Source organism: Aulonocara stuartgranti (genome assembly GCF_965226115.1).
Source record: "Aulonocara stuartgranti genome assembly, chromosome: 13".
Classification (NCBI taxonomy): Eukaryota; Metazoa; Chordata; class Actinopteri; order Cichliformes; family Cichlidae; genus Aulonocara; species Aulonocara stuartgranti.
In genome coordinates, this window is record NC_138949.1 from 28,174,804 (window position 1) to 28,199,457 (window position 24,654).

A 24,654-nucleotide genomic window follows, 5' to 3' on the forward strand; every position below is an offset into this window, starting at 1 on the left:
TATCATATCTTGTGCTCTTGTGCTTGCTTGAAACCACTTGAAAGCATGGAATAAAGCACACTGTGAATGGGTGAATATAGTGAATGGGTGTAAAGAGCAATTTGAGTGCCCAGTTACAAGAGTGCTACATAAAGCTCTATACAAGCACCAGTCCATTTACCATTTAATTTAATGCACTAGAATCTTGTAATTACCACTTATGGTTTACAGAGGCTGCTGTTGCCACTGCTGAACAAAGACTGCATAGCCATGCTTGTCCTGTAAAATATCCAGTGATTTTCAGTTTTGTTAGATGGTCAAAAATGAGCACTTTACAAAGCCCTGAAAGGAAGAAAAAAATAGCAACGCTTTTGCAAAGGAAATTCATTAATTTGCTAAAAAGAAGCACATGTTACATGCTCGTCTTAGAAACTGCCTCATGGTTTAAACTAAAGTGCTTATAAAGGATGTATTTTCCAATAGAGTTGTGTATCACTTCTTTCATTATTTCTTGTGTGACCTCTAAATCACTCTGTTTTTGTGCTAAGAGTTATTCCATGAGTGCTTACAATCATGACTGCTGGAAAGAAGTTAGATCTCTGCTTGACCTTCTGCCACAAAAATGTCTGAAGGGAAAGTTAAAGCAGCAGGCTGTCTAATTCAGCGGTCCCCAACCTTTTTTGCGCCACGGACCAGTTTATGCCCGACAATATTTAACGTGTCGTGGATAAATACAACAAAATAAAACTAGTACCGGTACCGAAAAAAAGAAGATTTATTCATAACACACGTGAAAAGACCCAGGAAAACCGAGTTAACGATAAAAAAAATGACAACGCTGAAAACTGATAAAAACCCTGAAAACCATACATTTCACACCTGAGCCTCAACTCTAGCGGCCTGGTACCAAACGACTCATGGACCGGTACCGGTCCGAGGCCCGGAGGTTGGGGACCGCTGGTTAACGGAAACTCCCAAACATGAGTTGAAATACAGATCTGTGACCTTTGAACGACACCACTCAAAAAAACATCATGGCCTTACAGCTGTGACAAGTGGCTCCACTGTACCCGGTCCCAGAGCAGTTACAGTGGAAGGTGCTCCATGACTGACTGCAGCTGCCTCCATGTTCACAGTGGCTGGGGGAACATCTGAGAGACAGACAGGAAAGAAAGCACACATCTCCATATCTATGTAACATTGTTGCAGGGGAACTACTTAATGAACTGCTTTATGACACACATCATTCTGTGTTATTGGTCTTCAGCTTAATGCATCAGTTATTCAGTGAGGCAATTGCTTTAAAATACCCCATCGTCATGAGAGAACAGTGCAAGTAGCTCTCGATGCCCAGTTTGGTGGAGAAAGGGAGAGAATGCATCAGTTCTGGGGTCTTATTAAAACTTGTTTGCTTAGTCTCAAAGACAATAAAGGCAACTGAAGACAAAAGATGGGTACTCCGGCTTCCTCCCACAGTCCAAAGACATGCAGTTTGTGGGGATAGGTTAATTGAAAAATCTAAATTGCCCATAGGTGTGAATGCGGTAGTGAATGTGAGTGTGAATGGTTGTCTGTTCCTGTGTGTTAGCCCTGCGACAGACAGGCGACCTGTATAGGGTGTACCCCACCTCTCACCCTATAACAGCTGGAATAAGCTCCAGCACCCCCCGCGACCCTGAAAAGGATAAGCAGAAGCAAATGGATGGCTGGATGAAGGATTTCATAAATCTATTTATAATAAACTTCACTAGCTGGGCCCACGTCCTCATTTTAGGTTTGACAGTGCTTCAGTAGGTAAAGGTGAATGGCTTGGACATGAATTGAGCTGCGGTTTGGGGAAGGCCTCAAAGGGGACTGGTGATGGCTCCCGGGCCTGGCAGATCCCCATGTACTAAATAGAAGTGAAGAAGTTAAAGAATTGAAAAGGAGAGGGAAGGTGGGGCCAGTAAACAAGAATGAACAGCTTGGTGAACTGGGGGAACATACATAGGTGAGAACCGAAAGGTTAGGAGGGGTGGACCCACTCCTGAAATTTATCTCCAGTAATGTGTACATTACACAAAGTCTAATGGGCTTGAATTAAGAATGTTAATATCTGTTCATAAGATGGACTACAAAATGAGTATCTTACCGCTACTCTGTTATTTTAAACTTTTTACCACAACATAAAAATAATGCCATTACAAAAGTTGGAACTTTAAAGATAACATATAGGCTTTCTGCTGGAAAGTAGTCCAACTCAATTACCCCTCCTTGGTTTGGAGTTTTGTGACCAAAGTTAAATTCACTTTGGTCACTTACCACAGCTGAGTCAAAGTGAAAATTAATTCATCATCATTTCCAAGGCATTAGTAAAGACAACTGAACTATAGTGAACTTTAAACACACTTTGATCAATTAGCACAAACTTGATTTAGAGAGCTCATATAGTTCTACGCTCTCCATGCAGGGGAACATCTGGACAAGAAGCAGATTTTATTACGGCAGCTGCACCAGCTGTGAGTTTGACAGCCTGTTGTTAAAAATTCAAAACATACCAGCAGGTCATGCAAATGGAAAGCAAATTTATTATTAATATTTACATGATGTGTGCCACTTTGCCTATTAAGTTGATATTTTTAATAAATGGTTGGATGGCGCCTCATTTTGACATCTGGGATGGAATGATCTCCTCTCCTCGCATAAAAAGATGGTCAATAAAGGCAGTGGAAAAAAACAAAACTATACACACATAGAAACACAAACCCAACTTATATAAAAATCTAAAACAACAAATATATTACAAACCCCAGTGACAGGTGGAGGGGTTGAAACATTAGACAGCAAAGCAGACTGGTGCCAGTTGTACAGAAATAGACCACTAAATTAGAAGGTTGGGTTTGCTATTTGTATGTGCAGGTGTGTGTATGACACACATAACACGCCTATGCCAATATCTCAGCTTCTGCGACAATTTTCTTTACATAAATATTACCTTTTTAAAAATACCCACACTGGACGCAAATCATTATTCATTAAGAGTCTATGAAAGCCCACTGCTGGCTAAACCTTGTTCTTAACCACTGTTATGTTTCCTTAAAAAGTCCAGGGGGGTATTTAAACTAAAAAAAGTTCCATCAAAATAGAGAAGTGTCACGGGCTGCCGGGGAAAGCCGTGTGAATTTAACAAAGGACCCAAGATGCGGATATACAGTGAAGTGAGAGGGCTTTATTGACACAGAACCCGAGTGATAACAAACAAAAGGAGAGTGTGGCGAAAAACCAAACTTAGACATAAACTACACTGGGAAAACCAAAACCTAAACAACAAACCTGAACACGAGAGAAAGCGACTTGCAGGGAGAATTCACAGGATGACGGAAGGAGATTCACAGACAAGAAAACACCAAATAACACAGACGAACCAGCAACAGGCAGGAGAACACACAGGGCTTAAATACACACAGGATGGAAGCACACCTGGGTGAAATCACAACTGACGAGGCAGGGGAAACGTAAAGTGAACACACTCACATAAGACAAGGACCTTCAGAATAAAACAGGAAACTAACAGACACAGAACCAGACAAGACACTGAACATAACAGACAAGACATAACAGAATAAACACGAACACAGAATATTATAAAGAAACACAGAGCACTGAGTCGTCGGACTCAGGACCATGACAAGAACACAATAAAACTGTAAGTTTGTTGCCAAACAAAACAGTAAGTCAATAAGACAAAATGACTCAAGCACCACTTCATCCCACTGAGTGGGATGAAGCGGTGCCAAACACAGCTCACAAGCAAAAGCTACAAAGGCTCTCAGGGCTGGAGCGCCCCCCCCGGTCTTTAATACTGTGGCCTAATTGCTGAGTAAAATCAGCTGCACAGGAGGGTGGCACTTAAGGCCAGAGGGCGAGTAAGACACCCTCATACAGGATAAATCACTACAGGCCCTGCTTGTGCTGTATGGACCTCACATATTAAATACTGCAAAACCAGATTAATCATCCACAAGAAGTGATGTTTAAATTCAGCACAGCCATTACAAAACCTCCTATTTATGGATGCAAACAGAACCATCGGTGTGCTGAGCAAATACCACCTCAAGTTGCTAAAATATTTCATGCCTTTTAATGTGAGTGTGTGTTAAATAAAGTAATTGCACCTAATGCATTGTGATTTTACTTGGATGAGGCATTGACAGCTTCAAGCATGAGAGTCAAGCCTGACCTAAGTGGAAAATATAGAATTATAAGATTGAAAGGAAACTTGCAGATTTACAGTACACAGTTGTATATGTGAGAATAATACATCACTGGACAAAAGTACCTGAATTTTCACAGCAATTCGTGTCAAAATTACACACCATAGAACAAGTCTGAGAAAACTGTGCTGCTGTTAACTTTTTCCTCCTCAGTCTTCCTGTGTAAAACACGGAAAGCAGCAAAGCGGATGACTGGAGGAAAAGAAGCAGAACATCAGAAACAGTGAGAGGAAAAAAAGAACATGGAGAGAAAGGAAAGCAGAAATAAAGTTTGGGGTGTGTTGAAGGAGAGGAATGAGCAACAAAGGGAACGAAGGTTGGATGAACAGAGCAGTGAATGAGTACGTAAATATATTTGGAAGGGGAAATGAGGTCAGCAAATTGTGACTGCGGAGAGTGAAAAAGAAGGGGAGGGAGAGCAGCATCTATTTTTAATCTTTTAGTCAGGGGGAAATTTGCTGTTAGAAAAAGACTTACTCAGCAGCTCTGTCAGATGGTAAAGTTTGTTTTTTTAACACCCAATTTCTTTGCTTCTTTTCTACTTAACCTTTGGTAGAACCTCAAAATCCCATCCTTTCGTGAACCTCGGGACCAAAAATGGTCCCGCCCCAAAAGTGCTCTAAAAATGTTATATATCAATATTTTTTTCTACTTTAAATTAGTCAATCTTTTAAAACTACTTCTGCTTAAAATATCCATGTCAAGTTTTAATTATATTTTCATTGTTTTAACCCTTTAAATCCCAGTTTTATTACATGAGCGCCCTGTTTTTTTAGCCCCAAAAAACAAAAAAACTAAATATTTTCCAAAAAAAAACATTTGAAGTAATATTTGTTTGTTATTATAATTAGGCCTTTAGATGGACTAAAGATTGGCACCAACAGTCATTTCGATCGCCTTTTATTTTTTTTCCAGGAGCGCATTTCATAAAATGCACACTATCGACCACGCCCAAAAAGTGCTATAAAAAATTTATATATTAATATTTTATTCCACTTTAAATTAGCCAATCTTTTAGACCTACTTCTCCTTGAAATATTCATGTCAAGTTTTAATTACATTTCGCGGATTTTAACCCTTTATATCCCGGTTTCGTCACATGAGCGCACTGCTTTTTTTGCCCCAAAAACATAAAACATAAAACATAAAATATTTTCCAAAAAAAACATTTGAAGTAATATTTTATTGTTATTATAATTAGGCCTTTAGATGGACAAAAGATTGGCACCAACATTAATTTCGATCCGTTTTTAATTTTTTTTGCAGAAGCCGAAAATGTCCCCAGGCGGCGCCGCTGCTCCTGCTCCCCCGGGGAGGAGTGCCTCTGCCACGGGTGTGTTTCGCGCAGCGCCGGAGCATATGGTTCGGTTCCCGTGTCTGCAGCACACACTTCCGCTACCACGTGAAAACAAATACGTCATTTCCTGTTGATTAAAAAAAATTAATGCACCCTCAAACGATCCTAAGGGCAGAAAATGGTCCGGAACGAGCAGCGGGCCAAGCTGCTGCTGCACGCGGGAAATTAGTCTGCCTTTTCCGGGTATCTGTCTCGAGCAGGCCGCTGGAGAAGGTGTGTATGTTCCAGCAGGCGTCACATGTGGAACAAGGGCGCCACCCGGTGGCCAAATAAAAAATTACAATTCTAAGGCCCTGAGTCCAGAATGAAAGTGAAAGTTAAGCCATCGCCACGACGTTAATGGTAATAATTGTACAGTGAAAAATAGCGTTTATAATGGGTTTCAATGGGGCACAAATCGGCCACGAGGTCCGATAGTGGATGTATGCCTTTTATTCAGCCATTTAAGCTCATTTAAAAAACTCAGACTGAAATTTTAAAATAAAATGGGAAAAAAATACATGTTTGAAAATTTGGCTATACTCCATTAAACACAGTGGAAATGGCGTGGAATTAAAAAACGGAAAGGCCACGAAATGGTCCCAGGTTCTACCTTAAAGTAAGTTGACATGAAGCCAGGTGCAGCACTCCGTATTTCCTCCACCACTTTAAATATTTGCATTTATCATTCTTTTTTTTATACATTTTTCAATCAAGCCTGAGAGTCCACTGATACATTTGGTATACATATGATCAATCAAGCACCACTTATTTCAACAAAGTGTGCTGTGGGTTGGAGGTGAGGGGTTGGAGAAATGTAAATCAATTTTTCAAGTTGACATTTTATTGAAACAAAAGCTGCTCTGTGGGTAATATGTGTGCCATTCACCAGTGGGCTCTAATGATTTGGAAAAAGGTCTAATGTCATGTTCTGAGAGCAATGTGTTATTGCTCACACACAGCACAACATTAAACTCACACAGAGGAGCTTAACTTGACATTTTCTGCAGTATGGAAAGAGAAAATAGACATGTTAGTGGCTGCAGTTGCTCGACTATTTTATGATATGGAAATCCCAGAAATATCGATTCTGTCAGACGGTAAAAAAGGATTTTTCAGCTACAGCATTTTAGTCCCCAGCATGTATGCATACATGGTGCTGGTGTCCTTATAAAATGTTATACTGTCAATACAAAGCACAGCACCAGATGCAGAGCACAGCCACACAGATAACCACTGGAAGAGCAGGAATGAAGAGGCAGCAATCAGGAAACTTGAAGAAAAGTTTAATCAGCACGCTGCTGAACACTAATTGCTTCGGAGTGTGTGTGTGTGAACGCCTCCAGGTTTATTTTCCTCATACCAGTTGAAACAGAGACAAGCTACATGAAAAATTATGACGTTTTCTTAACCAGAACACATTTCGGGAAACATTGACGCCATATTGCGTTTGTATCATATTCACTGTTGCCTAATAATCCACATGCGACCCCATTTCACAGAAAGGCTTCAGAGGGAGATTAAGGAGGTTTACAAAGCAAGCGTGACAACAAAATCAAACATTTTAATGCCAGTGAATCCTCTTTTCTGACAATCCTCGTTAATACAACAAATGCATTACATAGAATAATGCGTTTCTTTTCCTGGACAAATGGAGAGACAGACATAAGCAATACCCAATACATGGCATTTACATAAATCAGTGTCGCAAACGGCCCCTTTAGGTCTTACCTGTCAATAATGCCGCACATATCGATTTGCAGGTGACTGTAGTTTCCGATCAGCCTCTGCTGCACCTTGATCAGGTCCACTGGCCGGTTGTCCACAGTCAGTAGACGCATGCAGCCCTGGAAAGCTTTGAAGGGGTTCAAGCACTCCTGGCTATTTTCTTCAGCAGGACAACCTGGACAGAAGAGAAAACATCAATCAGTAAATGAAACACAAGAGAAATCAAGCCATCATTCTACCATACCACTGTATTATTGTAGGGTCTCTAACTTGCAATATAAAGAAGTTGTTGTGATTTGGCGCTATATAAATAAAACTAAACTGAATGCGCTGCATGCAAGATTAGATTATATAGACAAAGATGAATAATGATGCATGTGTTTTATCGTTCATTTCTCGCTTACCACCAAAGAATATATGACCTCCTGTGGTAATTAAAAATGAGGGGCTCGCGTGAGCACTGGCTCCTTCATCACCATCCACTGTGATGGTCAGACGTCCTCCTCCTGATATCAAGTCCACAGAGTGCCACTGACCATCATTCAGAGCTGAACCTGAAGAGCCACACATATATGTCTAAGTGTTTTTATGTTGATATCATGTTTCAATTATAATTTGTTGAAAATGGAAAAAATAGAAGATGGTTCTTGCTCAGGAATGTCTAAGTGTGTGATATTACAACTACTTTAACATAAGAACTCCCAACAATGCTTGAAGAATAATTTGCACTTTCTCAAATGCCACACAGCCTATAACAGGACATAGTTTCATTCAGTTCTATTATCACTCCTGGAAGTAGTTTCTATTAGGAAATGGTGACACTTGGAAAAATCATGCAAGCATACAAAAAGAAGAATACCTAAAAAATACCTGTGTAATTCTCACATTTGAACACTCAGCCATCAAACAGACTTCATACTACAGACTTATTATGGTTCACTTTGGACATCTGATGTTTGGGAGTCAGTTTTAACCACAAAAATGTCTTTCTGGAGTTGGTCAGGATTTTGTATCTTGATAAGTAAATTTGGATGTTTAGATGATATCAGCTTGCTGCCTTCCAGTGTTTTGGGCTCAAAACAGAAATTTTTTATCACGATTTTTGATACTGAATTTCTAACATTAAGCTCCTTTTTTACATCACGGCTTTAAATTAGTCCAGTTAGTAAGTGCAGGCAGGATGGAGGCACCCGAGAAAGAGTTTAACATGATTTTGAGTTGTCAGACTGACCTGCGTTGAGCTCCAGGGGTGCCCTGCCAGACTTGTGGATCTGTAAATGTGCTCTGGCTTTGCTCAGGTAAAGCCAGACTCTGCCTTCTCGATTTGGGAGTTCAAAGGTCAGGAGCAGCCCGGCCTTGTTCCATGTCCGAAACTGAAGCCCCACTGAGATACCCAGTGAAGATTGATCTATCCTTGGCAACCGAAGGAAACTCTGGGGGCCGGTGAACGTCATGGCAACAAAAACGGGTTCAGAACATGAAAAGGTCACATTGCCCTGAGACAGATGGAAAAGAGAAGAGGAGACAGGAAAATATATGAATAGAGAGGAATGAGTATAGAAAACAATCATGTCTGAATATAAATTAGTTCCAAGGCTGTCTGGTGCTACCCAAATACACAAAGATGTCATCAGCAATTCTCCTTTAAAAAGCATAGGAGCATTACCATGATGATTATAGTCAGGCTTAATATAAGCACAGATCTTAGTGAAGACCAATGTCAGCCAAAAGATTTCTAAGGTCACACCAGGGAGCAGAAGTTTGGAGAGGCAAAAACAGATAGCGAGAGAGTGAGAAGCAGGCTTCGAGAAGTGGTAATTGCAGTAAATCCACCGCTGGGGCAGCAACAGTGATACGTTCCATTCCGTGTCCTCTAGTGGGAATACTGGGTTTCTATTTTCAGTTCAGCACAGAGCACACTGACACTTGATCAAATCTAAAAGCTCTTTGTGGGGTAGTCAAAGCAATATAGAGTAATGCAGACTGAAGAGGTGAAAGCTAAAGATGGTCAGTTTTCTTGTACATATTGCTGTAGCTTGATGAGATCTAAAAGCCACGCATACATTTTTATGTGCCCAAACACACACACACAAGCAAACAAGATTAATTGGTGAATTTAAATTGACTGCAGATGTGGACGCAAGGTAAATAAAACAAGTAAAGTGCTGCATAAATATATGTGATGAGGCACTTTGTGACCTGCAGGCATAAGTACTTTGAGTGGTCCACTAAAGACTTGAACGACACTATATAAATGCCAGTATGTTCTCTTATGTGTTGCATTTGTAGTTTTCCACCATTTTTACTAAAATATTTGTTTTTTACCCGACTTCATCATTTCAACATCCATTAAAATTGTCTCTACAAAGTGTGTTTTTAGTCAGTTTCAGCATCCATGCTCATTATAAACAAATATTCCACATTATGAATAGTTAGAGATTTGTGTAGATTGCAGAAGGGCCTCCAGAATTAATGAGAAAAAAGAAGAAAGTCAAACTTTCCTCTAAAAAACAGGACAAGAAAAATGAGATACAATATGTGCCCATGCTGTCAATATGTGTAAAGCATAGACATAAATGTCTGCTAGTAATGAGTCTAGGAGGTGGATGCCATCCAGCCAAACAGGACTGGCAAGTTGGAAGATGATACTCCCCTCACAGAAGGAGAGAGACTCAAAAGCTATCAGTGTATCAACATCTGGAAGTTTTAATCTCACGGTGTGAGATTCAAAAGCAGCTGGCCAGGTGAGGTCATCATAAAATCATCACCAAGCATCACCAGAGAAGCTCTAACATGCAATGAAGGAAAGAGAAAGAAAGGACAGTCAAGAAACACCTGGACAGAGACCTCCAGGCAGACATCAAGAGGACAGAACTTACCTGGAGTTTAGATTGACTAGATGTTGGTCTGAGGTGCCATTTTTATCATAATAGAGGCCTGACAGAAAATATTTAATATGCAGAGAGATACATTGAACTATACTGAACTTTTTAAAACTAAATTAATTCCTAATCACATTTTTACATGCATTTAAATACATGAATATTGTGACATTATTTTTACATCGGCCCCTTTAAGAATTATTTATCTGTTTATTGTTTAAATCAAGTACTTTTACTTATAACTAGGTAGTTCTACTTTGACTCCTGTCTACACATTGTGAAAGATACACAAAATAGCTTTTTCAGCAGCACACTATGAGCAAGTTTACCTTCACTGTAACCCGCTGGTCTTTTTGTTTAGCGAGGTCTACCAGGTTCAGGCCATTGTAAACTGGGTTTTCCAGACAGCCATAGAATGACGTATAGCTGAAGCCCTGCTGTGCTCCCAGTATCATCTGTACAGGAGACAGAGTACACAAACAAGCAGATACAATAAAATGTCTGCAGCTGCGAGGTGGGTGTCTTTCTGCCATCTGTCTTTTCATGAGTTGTCATCCTATCCTCAAATACAGACCTGATCATGGTCCCAATGTGCAAATGTTGGTGAGATGTGCACCCACTCTGTGCTTTTGTCCACTGTGAGCTTGAGGTGATTGCTGTGATGCTCCACTGCAACGTGATGCCAGTGCTGGTCGTCTAGCAGGCTGCCCAGAGTCACAAGATACCGGCTGTCAGGAGACAAACTTTTTCCTGGCGCGTGGGAGGAAGACGAAGAATGACATGATCATGTAGTAACAGTGGTTAAAAGAGAGAACAGTTGAATCTTAAAACCTTTTTCTTTACCAATGGCGATAAGTATTACATCACTGACTTTTCTTTCTGCAGGCTGTCAGGATCTTTTCCATGTAGAAACTGTTTATTTTAATTCTGTTTTCCTCCAAATGATTTCTGCAGTGAAAGAATTTGACTCTGACATATTTATTTCTAACTGCACAGCAGGAGCTATCGCTTCTCCTCCTCCTCCTCTCTGGAAATGAAGTTTCAAATTTCTCATCAACTTGAACTCCCCGCTGTTTTCTAGGTCTCTGAAGTGGTGCCACGGTGTCACAGTTTTCTGCCGGGGTTTATATCTTGGAAACAAAACTAAGGCTAGGTCTACATTTCAGAAAGAACCAGAAAACGCAGATGGCGAAACATTCAGTAATTAACACTAAATGGGGTAGAATAAAAGAGAAAGAGAGGTAGATGGGTATAAAAAAAATGACCAGTGAAATGCTTCTGATTCTTTCTACTCCCTAAAGTGTCAGCAGAGTGAAGCACTTTCACTGAGTGATGGGGGAGCTAAATGCACTCTGTCATTAAATATGAATTAGATATTGTTTGAAAGGAGACTACTTTGTCTGTGTGGGGAAAGAAAGAATGAGTGAATGAGAAAGGGAGACAGACTGGGGCCAAGTTCACTGTGTTCTGTCATCAATCATAATTGATCTGTCAAACAGATAGTTGGCACAAAAGAGGGAGAGACCTGAGAAAGAGATGGGAGTAGTCATCACTGATCAGCAGACTGATGTCTGCACCGCACAAGGATGAAGAGAAACAGGGAAACTGAGCAAAGGTGTAGTCTACTGACAACTGTTTTTTTTTCTTTTTACTATACTAATAACTTCTATGTTTTGGGTAAAATATTCACTCACAAGCCACTTTACACCTGGTTCAGCTGCTCATTACACCAAATCACATGGCAGTAACTCTATGAATGTAATCATGTAGACATAGTTAAAACAACCTGGTCAAGCTCACAATGAGCATCACAGTGGAGAAGATGATTTAGGTGAGTTTGAATGTGGTATTGTCACACTATCCCAGGCAGGCTGGTTTGAGTATTTCAGAAACTGCTGAACTACTGGGATTTGTCTGCAGAACCATCTCTAGGGTTTACAAAGAATCAACAACAAATGCCTTGTTGATGCCAGAGGTCACGGGAGAATGGATAAACCGCTTCGAGCTCATAGGAAGGCAACTCAAATAACCAAAACAGGACAACATCAGAGGGACAACATTCCTCTTCACCCTCTACACTGCAGACTTCTCCATCAACTCCCCACGCTGCCACCTACAGACGTTCTCTGACAACTCTGCCATAGTCGGCTTCATCACAGGTGAGGATGACTCAGAGTACAGACAGTGGACTCTGGACTTTGTGGACTGGTGCCAGCAGAACCACCTGCTGATCAATGCTGGGAAAACCAAGGAGCTGGTGGTGGATTTCCGGAGACGCAGACCCACCATACTGACACTGGTGAACATCCAGGGAGTGGACATTGAGATAGTGGACTCGTATAGGTACCTGGGTGTTCAGCTGAATAATAAGCTAGACTGGAGCCACAACACTGATGCTCTTTACCGGAAGGGTCAGAGCAGACTCTACCTGCTGAGGAGGCTGAGGTCATTTGGAGTCCAGGGAGCACTTTTAAAGACCTTCTATGACTCTGTGGTGGCATTTGTCATTTTTACAGCGTTGTATGTTGGAGCAGCAGTTTATCGGCAGCTGAGAGGAAGAGGTTGGATAAACTCATTGGGAAGGCCAGCTCTGTTCTGGGATGCACCCTGGACCCACTGGCCAAAATAACATCTTTGATGGACAGAGTCTCCCACCCCATGCATGTAAATGTTGCTGAACTGCAGAGCTCCTTCAGTGACAGACTGCTGCATCCTCGATGCATGAAGGAGCGTTTCCGCAGGTCCTTCCTCCCTGCAGCTGTCAGACTGTACAATCAAAACTGCTCCCAAAAAACATAGATGTTTACATCAGCGCTGTAACGTGCACTATTTTATCAACCGATTCACACTATAACCAGGGTTTGCCTCTTATCTGTATTTAATCTGTTTTTGATAACCATTGTCCTTGATGTAAATATGTAAAAATTGTGTATGTTTCTGTTCTGTGTCTTGTGTACTACTTGTTTGTATATGTGTCTTTCTTGCTGCTGTTACATCCAAATTTCCCCTTGTGGGACAATTAAAGGATTATTCTAAAAGCAGGGAATGCAGAAGAGCATCTCTGAACACACAACACATAAATCCTTGAAGCAGATTGGCTTAAGCAGAAAAAGACCACACTGGATGCCACTCTAGTCAGTTTAGAACATAAAACTGAGGCTACAATCCACGCGTGCTCACCAAAACCTGACAGCAGATGACTGGAAATATTAATAAAAAAACCACCATCTCTCGTGCCAGCTGAGTCCACATTATTCTTCTCTCATGCACACACATTACAGTGATGCAATACACCTTCATACCAATGGTTTCACAATATTCCAGTGTTAAACAGCTGGCAACAGGTGCCAAAGAGACAAATACATTTATTATAATTATTACATCATTATGGCACCGAAAGCAAGAGAGAGGTTTGGGGAAAAAAAGAACATGGAGGTAAACAATTCAATACAAGTTCAAATTGTGCAAGAAGTCAACTTTAAAAATGTTTTATGAGGAAGGAAATGCATTCAGCACATTTGTTGAATGTATACATAATTTTTATTTACCAGAAAAGTTCACATGACATCTTTAAATTATTCGAAACAGGCCACGAAGATAAGCAAAACAATGTGAAACTCTTGAATTTTTTATCCCACCGTAAAAGCTTTTTCCTGTCCAGAAAATCCTTCTCTGGAATATTTGTTGTATAAGTATCTGATGGACTTTTGGAAATTTCCCAGTATGACATCATCTTAATTTAGAGTATGCCCTCAGAATAAAAAAGATTTTTTTTACTGTGAAAAGTTCCTCAAAGCTGTTTTAATTTTCACATAGGTCCTTGTTTTAAATCATTTCAGACAGCTACCCAGGGCAATACCTCCTCATAATCTGCTGTCTACTTCTGCATTTCAGCACTTCGCTACAGCTCTAAATCTAATTTTGTTAGAAGGCACTGATAGATGACAGACTGATATAATTGTTTCAGTGTTTTCATTTTATTCTATTTAGAGTAAATGATTGAGACGGTGTGCACAATCAGTCAACACAAGCATAATGAACAACCTCTAAATGTGCTCACAACACAAGCTGCTGCTCCAGGAGCAAAAGTTTCTCAAGCAAGCAAAAAAAAAAGTAAGCAAAAAAGAAGGAATTACAGTTTAAAACAAAACGGAAGCAAGAAACATAGCAAATCAAGTCGATATGAAGAATTTACAGTACAACTACTCTACTGCTGGATTGTTTCTGAGATGCATCAAAAAGTAAAGCAAGTGGACATGTACCCGAGTTGTTACATTGTTAAAGAATTGGCTCCTTTGGAGCATAAGCAATATGGAATATCCAGAAGATCATATTCAGTAGTTTTTAAACATAGCAAGCAAATCCAAAAACATTTGGGCCTGCTCCAAACTCAAGACCATCCAAGTCTCACAGGGCTTACAGCTAATCAGTTTACAGTTGTGAGTCAAACATAGCCTCTGTGTCACTGAAATGATTCAGCTGTGGGCTGTAAAATTAAACACAGTCGGCTCCTTCTGACATGAGCATGTTGCTTCTTGGATGAAAGCTAAGCAGCTTATTTGCAACCCCGTAAGACTGAGTAAACCTGCAACGCCTTCGCATCAGTCAATACAGGCAGAGCAGAATAACAAGGTAAGTCAATATTGTAAGACGGTATTGAACATGACATGCAGCCCACCATTCACTGTGACAGCTGAGCTGGCAGAATGAGTCATCACCTGCATCCAACAGCAGGGTCGAGAAGAACAGCCACTAAATGACAAGAAATATTTAAATATTTTACACCTGTAATAATTCATCATGTGCTATAAAAAGCTCTGAGTGCTCATAATAATGCAGGCGATTCCCAGCTGCCTGTTGGGAGTAAAATACGACCAGTCACTTTTGACATGTTCGGCATTCTGATGTGCCGCCTAAGACTCCTCAGTTTGTCATTTTGATTTGTCATGTGTGCCTACATGGACAGTAAATGAACTGTACTCTGTTTGTGCAAATGAGCGTGAGTAAAAGAGACACACTTTATCAACAACTCTAAATGCATACTGTTGTGTACAGTTACTGGCCTTGGGACATGACCCCTCTGTTTAGTGGAACCTCACTATTTTGGGGAAGCCTGAAGGAGTCCCTTTTGGAGTTTTTTCCCCCTCTCCTGTGGTGCCTGAAAAAAGGGCCTTAAGTAGAGCTTTCCTTGTTATTACTGCAAATATCTACAGTGTGTTTGTAGGAGCTATAGCGAAAACTCTGGGGATGTTGTCTGCTCATCTGTCATTTTCTTGATATTACATATTTCTGCAAAAAAGGCATTTATATTTTATACCTGTCTCCTAAGGGATTATTTTTACATGTAGAAAACTTCCAATATTTCCATGATATATATGTATATATTTATATCTTATACCTGGTAGGCAGCTTCTTTATTTTACAAGAGAAAAGTGCTACATTTTTTAAGCAGCACTGTCTTCATTCTTCACCTAACAAAAACACTTGACCAGAGGGCACAAGATCAGTGAACAATGACTGCTGGCAGATTTGCTTTCACTAAATAATCAAAAGCCAAAATAAAAGAGAACTCAGCTTAATTACAAGCTCAAATAGGTATGACCCTGAGAACTATAATCCAAGAATTTGATGAATGTATAGTAACCATGAAATGGTTTGCTTCTGGAAAGAACACATGAATTTTAATGAGCCAGCGTATTTATTCAAACTGGGCTCGAGAGCTAAGCATCGTCTGTTAAATACTGCTGAAGGCTGCACTGTGAACGTGGGCAAATAAAACTCTCAATCTAATGCTGGTACAGGTGCAAATCAGTCAGTTATTACCTTTGCTGTAATTTGGAAAGTTAAACTTTTAAAGAAGTGCACAGAATGACAAAGGGCTGAATTATCACAGAGTGATTCACTGGGCCAACAAAACTGATCAGACATAGCACGGCCAGCTCTATCCATGCAGTTCTGTGAATATGTGCAGAAAAAGAGGGACATCCAAAAATGCATGTTTCAGCCATGTGTGAAAGTTAAGCTACACTGTCCTTTCTTCTCTTTACCTGTGAAGTGTTTTGAAGAATCTCCTGTCAGTTTTTTTTTACATTAACTCAAGGTTTGATCCAAGGTTGATCTTTGGCTGGTGTAAAAAAAAACTGATTTTCAAATGCTGTCATGATCAAGAGGTCAGCGTTCAAAAAGCTCTGTCATCTCAGTCAACTTCAACCTGATTTTTGAATGTTTTCATAGTGATTATCTCAGTGGGCTGCATGCCTTTTGGATTTATTCTTTTCAGCATCTTGGAACAAACCCACAGATCGAGGATGGATTCTGGATGAACTGATGTTTATTCATATGCTCTCTAAAGAAAAACACATTCAGCAATAAAATTTGCTTTAGGCCAAAATTCAAACACAAATCACAGAGAGCTGCTTCAGACAACAACTTCCACCAGAAACTCACGACAAAGTCTCATATCTGTGTAGCAGCTAAAAGGAAAAAAAGAGAAAAGATCGTGTTACAAAATTAACCTTACTGTCGCCATTCCAACAGTGACATTTTTGTCATGGCCAAAAATGTTTTTGAGTGAACTCATTCAAGCTTGCATGTCCAAAAAGTGAAAAAACATAAATCTATTATCACACAGTTCTTTAAAAACCTTCAACAAATTTAAGCAATCTGTGTTGATCATGTTCAAGCTGAGGAATTTGTTTTCGCTGCAGTACAATCAGGAACTACAGTTGTAAATTAGACATTTCAGTCAGGTCTCATGGGTCAGCATAACTTTGAGACCAGTGTAATTCAAGTGGAATAATGTGTTGCCTCTCACCCCCTATGTTTTGGAACTTTACTACGAATTTCACAGAAATGTATATTTTTAAGTTGTTAGTTGTATATGCAACCTGAAAGTATTGCTTTCAGGTTGCACATATATAGGAAGAAGGGGGCAAGTAGGTGGGAAAATAATGAGAGAGAATAGGACAAATAAGCACAGTCCCACAGTTAATGGAAGGTAAATGACTCAATTTCAAAACAAAACATAAAAAGAAAGGCAAGCAGAGAACTGGAATGACATATTCAAAGGATGGTGATAAATTACTAATGCAGAACTGTTAAGGCAGAAGAAGAGACTGAGTGCAGAGGGCAGAGGGGCAGAGATAAACCCAACCACAGCAGCCAATAAAATAGGGAGTGGAATGACAAAAAGTAAAATACCAGAGAGAAAACATGCCCAAAAAGTCAGCTAGCCAATCAAATATGGACAGAGTGGATTTTTGTTTTTAATTGAGGCATAACCGAGATTGGAGAGTGACAATAATAATAATAAGTCCCTATGATGACATACTGAACCCAGATAGGATCTAGGATATTTTCATTTTATCCACATAAAAGTAAAATGAATATCCTGTTTAGTGAAATAAATTAAACGAAGCGCAGCAGAAGTATAAAGGTTAGACGTTTAATTAAAACCAGAGAATTACTTGAAGGAAGATCTTTTATGAAATATTACTGTACTACACGTGGTAAATGTAAATTCAGCATATCCTGTAGTGATGAACTGAAGAAGCATAAACCATAGATAAATGTGTTCTTCTCCACCATAAAATCTCTGGGATAACATTAATAAAGCTGGCAAGTTTGCCAACCAAATGAAAAACCAATAAAATAAACCATTGAAAGGTTATCTTGTGGCAGCTGGTTCTTACTTGAGTTTTTCTTTAAAAACTATATATATATATATATTTTACAGTTCTTTTAATATTATCTAACATAGCAAACTTCTTTGAAATAGCAGTGTGATGGAATAAAATATTGTGAAAAAGAAAGTTTTCTCATGACTCTGTGCAATAATGGAAAAAACAACCTTGTTGCTTCCAGAGGAATCAGGAGGGTAGGTAGCAGCCAGGTGCTACTAATCTAGCCCACCTAAGTGATCATCATCAGATGTGACATCATCACCTCCATAAAAGCAGAGGTTTTGGCATTCAGGTGTGTGTTACTACACAATGCCAAAATCTTCGCAGGAGTGGATGTCCTAGCAAATTCACCTCAAAGTCAGAAAATGCAATGCTTCAGATAAACTGCAAGACAAACTACATCTCAGACTCTAAAGTTATCATAACACTGCAATTAGAAAAAGACTGAACAAGTATGGTTTGGTGAAAACCAAACACAGCATATCAGCACCTTATACCAACTGGGCTTCTTTCTGTCATTGAGTCGACCATGAACTCTTCTGAGTATCAAAGTACTCTAGACTCAAACATGATTCCATCTCTTATTTGCCAGACAAAGCTTGAATGATACTGGGTCATGAAACAGGACAATAGCCCAAGCACATTAGCAAATCTATAACAGAATGGGTCATGGACCCCTTGTTGATCCTCTACCTAATCACATGAGCCAAGGTGTGAAAACGGGTGTGGGTCACAATCAGCCAAGGTCTCGGCTAGGGATGGGTATCCGGTGTTCTGACATAAACGGTAGTAACCAGACCGAAAAGCAGCGCACATTTCAGTGCTTTATTTTGGTGCTTTTTTTCCCTGAGATGTCATACACTTTTGATTCGAGCCAATCATTTTCCCTTTCCAAGGATAGTAGGCAGACCCAGGTACGTACGTTCTTTTAGAGCAGAGCTACAGATTAAAAATGCCCAAGGCAAAGCGGTCAAAAGTCTGGCTGTACTTCACAGTAAAAGATACAAACTCAGCAGCCTGCAACAAGTGCTTTAAGCTGATACTGTGCAAAGGAGGTAACACCTCGAATCTGATGAAACACCCGGCAACGCATAGTGTTTTTTTAAAAGCCGAGAAATGCACGTATTTGATAGCTTGCTGCAAGACCTCACACTTAGCAGCACATCTACTGCGGGTGTGGTGCCTGTTATCAGTCCCGGAGTTAGCAACATTCCCCAAGAACCCGAAGAGGAGAGTCTTGGCCCCTAGCCCTGCCAGTGTAGCAGAAATGATGACGGATGATGATGGCAGCAGCAGCCGTTCTTCTCTGGGTGAGTGGCTTAATGTTGTTCATGTGTAATTTACGTTGAGTAGGCTAACCACGTTATTAAATTAATGCATGTAAGGTGAACTAGCAAACACCGTCATAGTTACATGCAGCTGTCTTCTTGTTTGATGGCAGATACTCCCGTCACCCTGGCCAAAAAGGCTAAAATGACCAAAGAAAAAGTGGAAAACAGCTGAACATGAGAGGTTTTTGGACCAATTTTGTGTTCTCCATTCCATAAGCACCGGTTCGAGCACCGTTTAAGCACAGGCACCGTTTCAAAAGTACCAGTTTGGCTCCGGTATCGGATAAAACCTAAACGATACCCATCCCTAGTTTTGGGTGAACACACTGTGAAAGCTAGCCTACCCTATCAACTACCCTATCATGTGATTTACTAAGATCAATTGGCCCAGGAAGTGAGTGGGCGTTAAGGCCCACTCACTTCTGCAGAAGAAAGGGATCTCCCAGAAAATGAATCAAGGTGTTTCAATGGTCTAGTCAAAGTCAGACATCAATCCAACTGAAATGCTGTGGTGAGAACTTAAGAGAGCTATGCATAAATGAAAATCCACAAACTTCAAGGAGTGCTGTAAAGTTGAGTGGGCCAGAATTCTAGACCTTGAATGATAAGCCCTGACCTTGAAAGTGAGGTTTCCCTTGTAGTGAAATTTGTTTTCATGTTTTTATATTATTATTATTATTGGGAAGTCTATGCTCTTTTCATCTAAGAGTTAACAGGTGTAAGATTATGCATATACACAAACCCCTCTGTCTAATAACAATGATGACCAAGCAACGTTCAAGAAATACATCCACCAGAAAATGCTGCAATGTCAACACAACTTTCATTTTATAGCTACTAGTAATTCACCAACAAATTGTTTGTTAGTTCTTTTAGTTTGTTCAATAAAAAACAGCAGCACAGGCAGTTTCCACACTGCATAAATAAAAACCTCAGATTTGTACCTTTTCTGATGAGCAATTGAAGTTTTCCTTTTTCTAACTCCAAGGTGAGGCTGTGCCCGTTCTGTCCCTCTGCATGAAGCAGTATCCCAGAGTTCTTCAGGGTTTTAAACTTCAGGCTGATGCTCTCACTGGACATCTGCCTCGGCCTGGGAGTCAACCTGTAGATGAGGCTGCTTTGGCCATTGAAACTCAACACGTCAGAATCTTTAAAAAGACACACACACACACACAAAATCATTACCCTGGACTCAGATGCTTGTAATTGTTATAATTCATTACACTCATTAAATATTTAATTATGCAACCCTGCTTTCCAGAAATCCCATCTGATATGCTGCACATTTTGCAATTTTCTGTTGCAAAACATACATTCTGGATTCTTCATCTTCTACCTGCAGTGTTCATATACATATAAAATATTACAGTAAACGCTTCCCAAAGGCATATTAATATTTAAGCATCAATAAAAGAAGAAGAGAAGCTAATATTCAAATGATGTCTGACTATAGAAAGCAGATTAATGACCACTGTGCAGCTTTCATGTCACTCTGAAGAAAATTATACACTAATGGTGAAAGTGTTGCTTAAGAACACAAATCTCTAGCCTACAGTGTCTCTATTGAAGCGTCAAATTAGAAACGCCAACTCAGACACATGAGTTATTGGATCCAATGCATTTGAACTTCTACAAGTGACAGAAAGGCTGAAAGCACCAGAAAAAAAATATGCCTTGAAATTGTTCAAAAGTTTGTCTGTCAGGGCTGGTATATTATATGCTTTACATAAATCTTCTTTTCTACCACTGTTACCAAAGTGTGTACACTGAAGTTAGTGCAGGTAAAAAAAAAAAAAAAAAAACAACTGAAAAATTAATTTAAATTCCTTAATCATATAAGATTTTAATAAGTAAATAAAATGAACTCATATAAGATGCCCTTATGTGGGGTAAATCTTTGGGGATCTGAAAGACTTTTGTTTTTTTATTTACAAAGTGGGAGATCACATACAGTTACAGAGTTACAGAGTTGTGCGGAAAAGTCACAAAACGTTTGCGCGCTGCCAGCAACATGTCAAAGTCTAATTAAACCCATTAGCATCAACACCATTAACAGTAAAGCTGCAAGGTTATATTTTCACACCGTGCTGAACCAGCATGGCCATAGCTCCGCCCTAACCCTCTCCATCAACACTTCCTCTGAGCAGGTGTTTGGTGAGCTCCTACTGTCTGTTTCACCTGTGGCTCATTTCTACTGTAATCAGCATTGATCTGCCGCCTCTTCACCAACCCCCAAGGTACATTTACATCCCCTGTTTTATGTACACATTGTTTTATTTACGCCTTTTGAGGAAATAAATCTTTGGTAAGGTTCCAAAGGTAAAAGAAATGAAATTTATTGTTTAATTCTAAGAATTGGTTAGCAAATGCATTGATGTCCAACCCTCTCACAAGGCTAGATGATGCAAACCTGTCCCTATTAGATGCTAAGCATAACAAAAAAAAAAATGAAAAGAGACACTGAAAAAAAACCATTTTGGTATTTTACCCCCAAAATATGCTTCAAAGTCACACAAATAGGAATATACAGTAAATACAAAGTGTTATATAATTTTTTCAAGACGCAAAAACAAAATTAAGTGTCTAATCTACTGTCATGCTTTCAGTTAATGTCTGTAAGTGTAGAGAAACAAGTACTGAAAAACAAAAACTGACTGTAAGGACATCCATAGGTTTCCAGTCTGAGTCCAATCCGACCATTTGGATTCCAGTTGAGAGGAATCAGGCGGACGTAGCGAGCGATCACTTGGTGCTGTAGCTTATGCTGAACCACACTGTCTGCATTACTGTTACCTGCAAATGCCTTAAAGAAAACAAACAAAGACATAAAATCACAGTTAGCTGGTTTTGTGAATTTGCATTCATGCATCAGTCGACTCATATTTTGTTTGTGAGACACTACAAAGATAACTAAAATTTCCTCCTGTGGACATTTATTGTAGTAGGATTCTTACAGAAAATGAACATTTCATCTCTTCATTGAAGCTGAACTACTATCCCCAAGGTATCTGTGAGAAGTGATGTGTTTGATTTTTCTCCTAATGGAGGGAATATTGTTGAGATAGGGCCAGGTTTCTGGTGAATGGTTTCTCAATCAGGTAGAAAATTAGATTTGTGAAGCAGTAGTTGTAGTTTTATGTGCGTTAAATGCTTTGGTAAACATGTGGTCCGTGGAGAATAACATTTATTAACTTCTGCAATCCTAAAACAGCCTGTCTGCATTTTGTTTTAGCGTTTCAGCTTCAACTTGGACTTAACGTGATGCATTAAAATTCCTCTATGTACGTTTTAAACCTTTAGCTGACTGTTTTTCTTTTCTTCTCCCTCCCAGAACCCAACAGGGACATAAGTAAAAGACTTTTAATAAGTAAATGACTTCCATTATAAATTGCAGAACCTAGTCTGTTTTCCTAAAATACAAGTGCTTATGCTTTTTCTTAATATTCCCTCTCTTGGTGCTTTTCAATTAAAATGTTTCACTTGAAAGGTTACTTTGTGTACCTATTCTGATCATTATTTTTAATTAATATGCAAATACTGTAAACTCAACCTAAACAGCAGAATTGTAGCTCTGCGCGGAAATAAAGGATGGCTCAGTGAGCAACGTCCTTCACATGGAGGACATCTGCCCAGCTGGAAAGCCCTTAAACAAACCATTCAGTCCCCACTTGCTCGAGGCTCTGACAGGAGGGTGTGGAGCATGAGGTTAGCCGCTAATTCAAATCACTGCATTGGACTTCTTGACCTTGTTTGAAGTGCCAGGTAGGTTTGGTTAGATAATAATAATAGTAAATTATTACTCAGGTTATCTTTATCTTACATTAACATATGTATGATGATCCAAAGGGAGCAAATACTTCTTTCATAATAACTTGTTTTGTGAGCAGCAGTAGGTTTTTCAGCTGGTTGTGATCAGCTCATATTCACTGCTTTTTGAGGCATCATCACCTTAAATATAGACTCATATCTAATACCCTTGATCTACATCCTAACATTTGACCATGAATGCCACAGCTGTTATGGTATAAAAGAGCAGGTTGTGTTGGGGATGTATATACTGTTATACTGTGCACCAAACATAATTCAGCAACACACGTTTAGATATCACTTGCTTTACAAACAGTAGTTTAAAATGAACAAGACAATATATGCATAGTTTAAGTTTCCATTTTTTTAAACGTCACTGATGACACTCAAAGTGTCAAATATGTAGAACAAATGTGAATTTGATAGAGGACACATTTTGTGACAAACTGCACAGAAATGCTAAATGCATCCATGTTTACATATGATGATATGTGAGCTGCTTGAATAATTTCATTTGAAATGACCGGCCTCTTAAAAAAGAAACGTTTTTTCATTTAAATTGTGGCCAAGACTTTATTTACATTTTGACTATGAACAAATTCAAGGGAGGAGAAAACAGAAGGGATGTGTTGAAGGTGTAAGTGGGCTGTGGGATGTAATTATTTTCTTATTACTGGGCAAGAAATCTCCATGCTGTCAATCTGCAGCACACAAAAAACGAACTAATTAAATCATAATATGTATTATTCTGTGTATAAGGTTTAATTGCTTGTGAACTGAAGGTGCCAGAATGCTGCTTCAGAACACTTTAACCACTACTAAACCTACAAAGTCAATGAACATCCAGGAGTCATAACATAGACCAGGACAAATCTGCTCCACTAACATTAACAGAAAAATATTTAAGAGACAATCAGCATCAGAAGGAAATGAAAATATGTTATGCAAATCTAGTAAATTTACCTCTACTGACACTTAAAGAATTTGTATTTCTTAATTAGAACAGTATATACATCCCCAACACAACCTGCTCTTTTATACCATAACAGCTGATGCGAAGCATGAAAGAGGAGACGATGAGAGCGAAAATTGGAGAATGAGCGCTTCACTCAGCCTTACAAACTCTGTCCTCTAAGCTTAAAGGAAAAAGAGGTCCTGGAGGAATTGTGACTGATGAAGCTGCTCAGCAGTCGACTCTGTACCCTGAAAGCCGTGATAAACTAGGCTGACTAATATGCAGAGCTTTGGAAGGACTTCTGAGACATGCCACAGATTTATACCGACTTATGCTGTGTGTGAAATCAACAAGCTCTTAAGCTGTGAGAAGTCTTTTTTGTTCTCCCTCAGAAGGAGTATTAAGCTGACATTAGTTTTACCCTTGCTGTGAAAGTCTTAACTCTCCTAATCTTTAAAATAAAGCTATTTGCCACAGCATCAGCATGACTGGGATTCATTACCCACTAGGTGTGGTTTAAGCAAAAAGTTGTTAGATCTTAGAAAGTGATCAGAAAATGCGATGCTAATTACTTTGGCTTTTGTACATTTGAATAAACTGGAAGGTAGTTGTTAATATTCAGTTTCTGGCCAAGCAAAATTATCACTAGTAATGAAATGCAGACTCCTGGAAAGGTGATCTTTTTATTTAGTTGACTGAAA

General features: G+C 39.4%; 1 protein-coding gene across 3 annotated transcripts in view; it reads right to left on the reverse strand.

Annotated features, from left to right (window-relative positions):
* Window positions 1-24,654, reverse strand: part of LOC309720566 (contactin-associated protein-like 4) — a gene marked incomplete at its 5' end in the record, with an annotated part of 80,858 nt that overhangs the window by 24,958 nt on the left and 31,246 nt on the right. For all 3 annotated transcript variants that reach the window (XM_082557599.1, XM_082557598.1, XM_082557600.1), the window contains 8 exons: window positions 1,024-1,130; window positions 7,300-7,471; window positions 7,701-7,850; window positions 8,528-8,792; window positions 10,508-10,633; window positions 10,753-10,928; window positions 20,136-20,339; window positions 21,847-21,994. In XM_082557599.1, coding sequence (XP_082413725.1) covers window positions 1,024-1,130; window positions 7,300-7,471; window positions 7,701-7,850; window positions 8,528-8,792; window positions 10,508-10,633; window positions 10,753-10,928; window positions 20,136-20,339; window positions 21,847-21,994 — 1,348 coding nt within the window. The remainder of the gene's footprint in view (window positions 1-1,023; window positions 1,131-7,299; window positions 7,472-7,700; window positions 7,851-8,527; window positions 8,793-10,507; window positions 10,634-10,752; window positions 10,929-20,135; window positions 20,340-21,846; window positions 21,995-24,654) is intronic.